Source organism: Wolffia australiana, chromosome 1, assembly GCF_029677425.1.
Source record: "Wolffia australiana isolate 7733 chromosome 1, ASM2967742v1".
NCBI classification, from domain to species: Eukaryota; Viridiplantae; Streptophyta; class Magnoliopsida; order Alismatales; family Araceae; genus Wolffia; species Wolffia australiana.
Window position 1 is genome coordinate 12875799 of NC_135835.1, and position 8105 is coordinate 12883903.

General features: G+C 42.0%; 3 protein-coding genes across 3 annotated transcripts; 2 read left to right on the forward strand and 1 right to left on the reverse strand.

Moving 5' to 3' along the window:
- Positions 1-4102, forward strand: LOC144707341 (transcription factor RF2b-like). Its single transcript, XM_078580442.1, has 4 exons — positions 1-466; positions 1027-1159; positions 1822-1906; positions 3479-4102. The coding sequence occupies exons 1-4, from the start codon at positions 36-38 to the stop codon at positions 3775-3777; spliced, it is 948 nt and encodes a 315-aa protein (XP_078436568.1). The 5' UTR covers positions 1-35; the 3' UTR covers positions 3778-4102.
- LOC144707370 (non-specific lipid-transfer protein 1-like) lies at positions 3897-5218 on the reverse strand. The gene is made up of 2 exons (XM_078580477.1): positions 4814-5218; positions 3897-4103 (listed from the first exon to the last, which is right to left on the reverse strand). Exons 1-2 carry the CDS (start codon positions 5155-5157, stop codon positions 4094-4096), a joined length of 354 nt encoding a protein of 117 aa, XP_078436603.1. The 5' UTR covers positions 5158-5218; the 3' UTR covers positions 3897-4093.
- Positions 5219-6408: 1190 nt separating this feature from the next.
- LOC144701065 (non-specific lipid-transfer protein 1-like) lies at positions 6409-6867 on the forward strand. Its single transcript, XM_078572791.1, has 2 exons — positions 6409-6758; positions 6858-6867. Exons 1-2 carry the CDS (start codon positions 6409-6411, stop codon positions 6865-6867), a joined length of 360 nt encoding a protein of 119 aa, XP_078428917.1.
- Positions 6868-8105: the final 1238 nt, after the last annotated feature.

The following is an 8105-nucleotide window of genomic DNA, read 5'->3' on the forward strand; positions in this document are numbered from 1 at the left end:
TCTCGCTATGGAGGGGGAGAGTCAAAGCATCTTCAATGGTGGGGACACGGCATCGGCGCGGCCAATCCCAACTGGAATTCAGAACGCCAGAAGATTTGAGCCAGGCTTCTGGCGACAGGCGTTCGTCTGGCTTCGACGAGATCGAGATGGAGGACGACCCCTTCTGTACCTTCATGGACATGGAGAAGATAGAATCTAAGTTGGATGCAGGTGGGACGACCACTTCTTCGCTCCAGAACAGAGAAAATTGGGTCTCGGAAGAGGCGGATCGACATGCTCTTTCATCTGATTCGATGAATTATAGACCGAAGCATCGGTACAGCAACTCGGTGGATGGCTCAATCATGTTCTTGTCCACCCCCACTCGGTCGGGATGCAGCATTGGTGAGGCTGGAGAAGCCAAGAAGGCTATGCCGCCTGAGAAGCTGGCCGAGCTGGCTGCCCTCGATCCAAAACGTGCAAAGAGGTTCTATTTCCCTTGCAAATTTAAGCCTTTTCCTGTTGACATTTGCCGTCCATGTTCCTCGTTGTTTTATTTACTTCATCGTTGCACAAAATCTAGATGGGCTTTTTTCTCACTAGAATAAACATTTCTTCTTTCGACAGAATTTCTGAAATTTCCCCTTGGCGTCGACATTTTTCTCCTTTTCCCTAAATGAGAGGCGAGCGAAGAGAAATTCAAGTTTGTGGTCCAAAAGATGAATAATTGAATCAACTGCTTCATGAAATTCACTGACGCTTGAAGCATTTCTTCGGGGATTTTTGGGCTAGTTTTGTGTGGGATTATGCAAAAACTTTAGGCACATTGGTTTTTTTATGCAAACAATTTCGGTTTTATATTGCTTTTGAACATGATAGATCTCTACTCCGAATTGGAATGGGATACATCCAATCGTTGTGAGAATCCGATTAGATGAATTTGGAGAGAAACGTATCCTATACTTCCAATGGTTTTCATTGGGACCATATTTTCAAAAAATGCAGATTTGACTTGCACGTTTACACTAACATGATTTCGACATGCAGGATTTTGGCTAATCGTCTGTCTGCTGCGCGTTCTAAAGAGCGCAAGGCTCGTTATATCTCTGAACTTGAGCAAAAAGTTCAGGCACTTCAGACGGAAGCGACAACATTGTCTGCTCAGCTCACCCTGTACGAGGTCCATGCCCGTCTTTCATCATCAAATTGGTCTTTTTATTTAAGTATTGAAATTTATTTATTTATCTGTAAATTAAGAATTTTCTAATAGAATGATTATGACCATGTTTAACCATGCTACAACCGTTAAATGCTGTAGACGCGTAAAAGTTGAGAAGGTGATTTTTAGGTAACGTCGGATAGGGTGTACTGATCAAATAATTTAGAAATCTGAATTCAATGTTTTGCTGCTCATTTCATTCAAAAAATATTTACCTTTATCAAAATTCTTGGCATTAATTTATTTTTTCATGCGTTCGGTGCACCTTTTTGCCAATATTTCAAAACATTTCGTAATATAGTGCAACATTCCGAGTGTACCCATGATTTGAACTGGCCTGCCTAATTTAGGGTTTTACTTCCTCTTATGTTAGACCCAGTCAGTAGCCTCCCTGCCCATAATCTATCACTGCCGTTTATGGAGTCATCGTGAGTGATTGGTGATTGAAAAAAAATGAAATAAAAATCAACTTAAAGGTATCTTGAAACTTGATGACTAGATTCAGAGTTATGGGCTTGGAAATTCCATTTGAGTTAGTTGAGATGCATCTCAATCACATTATTTATGAATGTTTGTGTCGTATAGCATAGAAATTCTCACCGGAACTTTTGACCTGTTCCCAGAGAGACACACAAAATTTGACGTCCGAAAATACGGAGCTGAAAGTAAGGTGCCAAGCTATGGAACAACAGGCCCAGTTGAGTGATGGTAAGCAGACTGTCTACGCTTCATCGTAATCTAAGTTTCATTAAAACAAAAAAAATCCTGTTTGACAGATTAAGCCTAGGTAATCGATGAATTTAATAATCTTCATCTTTCTGGGTTTAGATATCTCGTCTTTCCTTCTAATTATTGAATTTTTAAATGTAGGAACTTTACAAAATCAACTTATGCATCCGTTTTGTCCATTTTTTTACAGTCGATGTTTATCTTTTAGTCATCTTTGATAAATTTATCTTGTCTTCTGATTTAACATTAAACTCCCCCATGTGTTTCTGAGTTAACACGCGCAGCAGCTTTTCGAAAATACTTTAACAGACTTGCGATGACCATAGTTTCAAATTATCATCTTACAAGCTGGTAATTCCCTCGATCTTAATTGCCTTATTTATCAACTTAATTGCCTCATTTATCCACTTAATCGAAATAAATAGTGCCTTGGGATATTCTATCCAGCGTCTGGAGCAGTAACGTGCTTTTCTGTCCGAATGAAAGCGAGCTTAAGCGTTTTTCATAATGAATAATTAGTCTTTGACCATAGAAGGCCACCATACGTGGGCCTACTCACTGTTCTGGAAAAAAATTGGGTTCCTGTGATGATTATGGAGTACCCAAAATCAGACGGTTCCCTGACTTTGATCTGGAGCGAACTTAATCTGGTAGCATTTTTGTCATTCTTAGAAGAGCCAGCATTTTGGTCATCCCAGGGAGAGCTTGTCTTTGTTGGCAGGAACTCGACATTGTTGGAGAGCCATTTTTTACCTGACCTAAACTCTTATTTGGCAACACCTTATTGGTCTGTATAAGACTATGGATGACAGCATGAAAGTCCAACGTCTGATCTGGTACGATCTCTTATTCTTATACAAGTTTAAAATCTCAAAATGCACCTAATGCCCCATACGGAGTTCATAAGTTTACTCATAATTAACTTAGATATGCATCCCTTGCTGTAACCTCACCGATTATTAATTTTCTTCGACGAATTGGGACTATGATAACTTTCTCCGCCTTCAATTCCCAATCTTCAAATTGAATCTGCTCCCCACTTGAATCCCAAGTCTAACCTTTCCGTTGCATAACCTTTTTTATCCCAACGATACTTAATTTTATTGAAATTATTATTGGACCTCGTATGCCTGGATGTATAAATTTCAGAAACTAACCCCCCAACGCATAAATTGTAGGGAATCACTCCCACATCCCACAAAGAACAACGTCAATATCCTCAGACCAAGGACAACAAAGACATACTCACGTTCAAAACTGCACATGTTCATGGGGAACACATTTATAAGGGATTCAGGGGGGGAAATTAGTAATTGTCTTCTGAAAAGCAGGGTACAACCGACTAAACGACTCCAATTGTCCCGTTTCTGTTTGACTACTTCAGTATTATTATATCCTAAACTTAAGCAACAAGCATTTGCGTGATGTTTTTTTCATAGCTACTGTTTAACCAAGTCTTTTTAAGGAAGAAATAACTCTTCCAGCCGATTCTAAATAATTTTTTTTTGAAACTTAGAAGAGAAAAGTCTGACCATTGAACTTTAATCGCAGCTCTGAGTAGGGCACTGAAACTAGAGATGGTGAGACTAAAGATAGCAACAGGGGAGATGTCTTCACCCCACAACCCAGATCATGGAACATTCTGCGAGTCTTTGCTGACATCATCTCACCGTCAGTCATGTAACTCACAAAGCCATCGATCATCGGCGCCGTCCATCAACTTTTCAGATTTCTTATGGCCGCAGGATCCGATTTGTACATTTCAAGACCTGGACATCAACGGTGGATCATGCATGGCAAAGTCGGAAAGCCCGGCCATGTCCGCCACAGAGAGCAGCACAACGTATTAACAAGGTGTTTCTCTAATGAGAATATTGTGTTAATGAAAATTCAATGTTACATTATCTCTTCTTATTCCATTAATTGTAAAAGTTGGTAATAAATCTAATCGGCGACTGGGTAGCAGGAGTTTGAAAGAAAGCTGTTTTCATTTATCTCGGCCAGAAGTTTAAGCACATGACAAGACAACGAGCAAGCTTCTTCTACAAAGAGAGTATGCTTGGATCACAGACAGATACATCAAACTATTTCTAAAACAAAACAGAAAGAGCTGGACTTAGAAGACTCGACGCATCGACTTTCGCCACTCTTCGGCACAGTGGCTTCTTAGTGGATCCTGCACACCAAAAGAGTCATCAGTGTCGTCTGAGCCAAACAAATGCAGGCAAACTATATAGAAAGATGACGAACAGATAAAAAAATCACATAGAAATAGAGAGAGAGATATCACAAAGCGAGATGGAGAGAGAGAGATAACAGAAGGACAGAGAGAGATGACAGAGAAACCCAGAGAGAGATTACGAAGAAACAGAGAAAGAGCTTGAAATGACAGAGAAACTGTGTGAGAGCGATGTCAAAGAAACAGAGAGATAGAAATGATAGAAACTGTGGGTGAGAGAGATGTCAAAGAAACAGAGAGAGAAATGTTAGAAACTGAGAGAGAGAGAAGTCAAAGAAACATATAGAGAGATAGATGACAGAGAAACAGAAAAGGAGACAACACAAGAAACAGAAACAGAGAAAGAGAAATGACAGACAGACAGAGAAAATGACAAATAAACAGAGAAGCAAAAGAGAGAAAAGACAGAGAAGCTAAGAGAGATAGATGAGAATGAAACAGAGAGATAACAGAGAAGCAAAGAGAGATACAAGGCAGATAAAAAGAAAGAGAAACGGCAGAGAGCCAAAGAGAGATATATGCCAGAGAGACAAACAACAGTTGGCAGAGAAACAGAGAGATAAATAGAAAACCAGAGAGAGATAGAAAGTGATATTATAGAAAGAGATAGATGACAGAGAGCCAGCCGAAGTTAGAGAAAGAGAGACCTGTCACAGTTGACGTTGGGGTCGATCTGGTAAGGCATAGCGATATGACATAGCCTAGGGATGGCGGCAGCAGCGGCGATGGCCGAGCTGGAAATACCCTGAGCGGCGTTCTTTAGGCAACCGCAGACGGATCGGCGGTCGGCCGTGGTCTGAGCCACGTCAAGTATATTCTTCACTCCACCACAGCAGTCCGGCGAAGGCTGAGTCCCATACAAAACGACGCTCATGCAAGGCCCCAGCTGCCCATAAACTTGCGAACAAGTCACGGCAGCCTTCACCGCCGGCGCGAGAAGCACCAAAGCGACCGCGACCACCGCCAGAAGCTTCATAACGCGAGAACCCATCACTCAATCTACTACCGAATAACAGAGAAGATGATAGGACGAGCGCTTGAATTCTTCGTTGGCTAAGTACTTCTCTTATAGACGGTGAACTGGGGCGTGCATTAACTGCGAGATGGGTTTTAATTCTGAAAACGACGGCCCTCGTACTGAGATGGAGAGATTGATGTTGAATTCTCGAGGCGTCGACGCTCTGCCCGAGTACCTACTTTTACTGGTTGATGCTGCTGAAGTTAAAGATGGCGGAGGGGTAACTTTACTTAAACACTTGGGTAGTTGGGTAGATGCCTCATCAATGTCATTACTAAGAAGATGCAGGCGCATTCACTCCCTCTGATGGGCAGTAAATATTTCTTCTGCGGCGCTGGTTGGCGGTGCAACATCTTCGTTCTGAGCTCTCATCGGGTACGTGTATTTTCAAATCTATTGGCTTAAAAGATTAAAAACTGTGAGTTGAGTAAAAATGCCGAGTATTAAGATATTGCGAAGAAATCTTAGTCGGTGGGAGGTCTGATTTATGATGCCTGTCCCGTATTCTGCCATGCTCACATGATACTGACATAGTCAACGACATAACGTGGTGGATGAGGCGCAGAGTTGCAAGTCTTGCTTTGCGACTGTACAGTGTACGAGACGCTTAACGTGACTCGAACTAGGAATGACTGGCTTTCTAGAGATTTTAGGGTTTTGTTCTTCCCCAGCGGACGTCTGGGTCGTACTACATTTTTTAGTTCGTAGTCGCACAGTTCACTTAAGAAAGGCTGAGGACTCTGAGTTCGCACGGCCAGTATCTGCTAAGTATCGGCGCTAGATCTCTCCTTCGCCTAAGAGAAACTAGTGAATATTGGAGATAAAAACTGAGCAGGGAGTAAGAAAGAGGGGATACGCAAGCAACCTAAATAGGTGGAGAGTATTTGGTATTTACTGCTCGATCGAATAGTGCCCGCCATCACTCATACCCGGGGCCCTGCGGACAGGACACAGAAGTGAATGCTCGTATCTTCGCCGAAGCATACTAGAAAAAACTTATAGAAACGTCGCTGCTCATGTGCCTCCGAGAATGGTTAACGGCGCGAAAACGAGATCTAGAGACGAAACCGGTTGCGATGGGTTAGGTAGCTTCTTCAATGAAATAATGCTACGCGAACCTTCTTCCCACTTGTTTATTCCTTGGCGCCAAACAGCCAGAAACTTATATAAATACCCCACCCCTGCTTCACCTTCGAAATCAGAGTTATAGATCTATCTCAAGCCATGGCACGGAAAGCAGGCCTTGAGCTCTTGGCCGGGGTTCTCGTCTTCCTCGTGCTGGCGGCCCCTTCAACGGCGATCACTTGCCAGGAGGTGACCAGCTCCGTTTTGGGCTGCATACCGTACATCAGAACGGGGGGCGCTGTGGCACCGCCATTTGCCTGTTGTGACGGGATTCGTGGTCTTAACAGCAAGGCCGTCACAACCATTGATCGCCAAACAACTTGCCGTTGCCTCAAGAATCTCGCTAATCTTATGGGAAGATCAATGAACCCCGGTGTTATCTCTGGTCTGCCAAGTGCGTGTGGCGTGAGAGTTCCCTACCCCATCAACCCTAACACCAACTGTGATAGGTAAGTGGTCTCCTTGAAGTTGAAATTATCTTCGTGGCTGCCGATTTTGAAGTGGGTTTTCAGCTAAGGACTCATTTCTTGCTTGTTTTTTGTATGCAGGATCCGTTGAGTGTGTCGTGGTCGGTTTAAGTAGTTGGGAATAAAGGCTTGATGGAAGGAAGAGCTCGCCACCGTGCTTCACAGTCTAGTCAAACTTCTCTTTTGTTTGTTACTTTGTAGTGTCTTGTGAGTTGTGACGTTACAGTCCCATGGCGTCTGCAAGTTCTGAAAAGGCAGAGTAGCCGCCCTTTTTTTACTTGTATGCTTTTAGCTCTTCTTACTAAAGAAAGGCCTTTCGAATAAAGAGAACTATACAAGTAAAACCGCATAAAGAAGTTAAACCATGTCGTCTGAAACGGTTCTGGAGAAATAAAACCACGTAACGAATTACAACCATGTCGTCTTAATGGCTCTGGAGAAGCAAAACCACGTAAAGAAGTAAAACCATGTCGACTTAACAGTTCTGGAGAAATAAAACCACGTAAAGAGAATCTCTAAATGGTCGTTGCACGACTTAAAACGATTTCATGAGCTGGAAGACGACTAAGAGCGAGTGATACTGGAGGAAATGAAATAAACACACGCATGTCTACAAAATGCTCCATCGGTACGTGCAGGTCGCTTAGTCGGGGCCACGCATCGACTGAATTTATTTAGAAGTGGACTATAGGACAAAATGATAATAATACATAACAAAGTCGTCAAGTTAAACTCTTGATGACAATAAATTTATAAAAAATATTGGATCAGGATCTATGGTTTCTTCTAAAGCGCAGGTCAACACGTTAAATTATAGTGCGACTGGGGCAGATAAACTGAATCGTAGAAACCATGCGAGCGCTAATTTTCCGAGCCAGGAAATGTGGGCACAATAATTGCCTCAATCATGATGTTGAAACAATTTCAAAGAAAGACGATAAAACTGGGCATCTTATCGCGAGCTGATGAAACGGGGACAAGAAAAGAGGCTCTTCGAGAGCTTCTGATGATTTTTACACGATTTAAATATTAAAGTATTTATCTATGAAAATCTCATTCAATGGTCTGTCCCATTCCAGTTAACTATTTGTCTGCAGATCTTGGATTCAGGGACCACAAAACGTATGGAATAACATATGATTTTAAGAAATCCATATGTTACAAGTGCTGTTGAGGAAAAAATCATCATTCTTTCATATTCGGAGTACTTATATATCAATATAATTGGTGAATTTCGGTATCCCGTATGTTAACTTGATAAGGGCTAATCTTATCTCACTCAGATAACGTTGATCAGTCATGAAATGTGATATTATAGTTACTCTTATG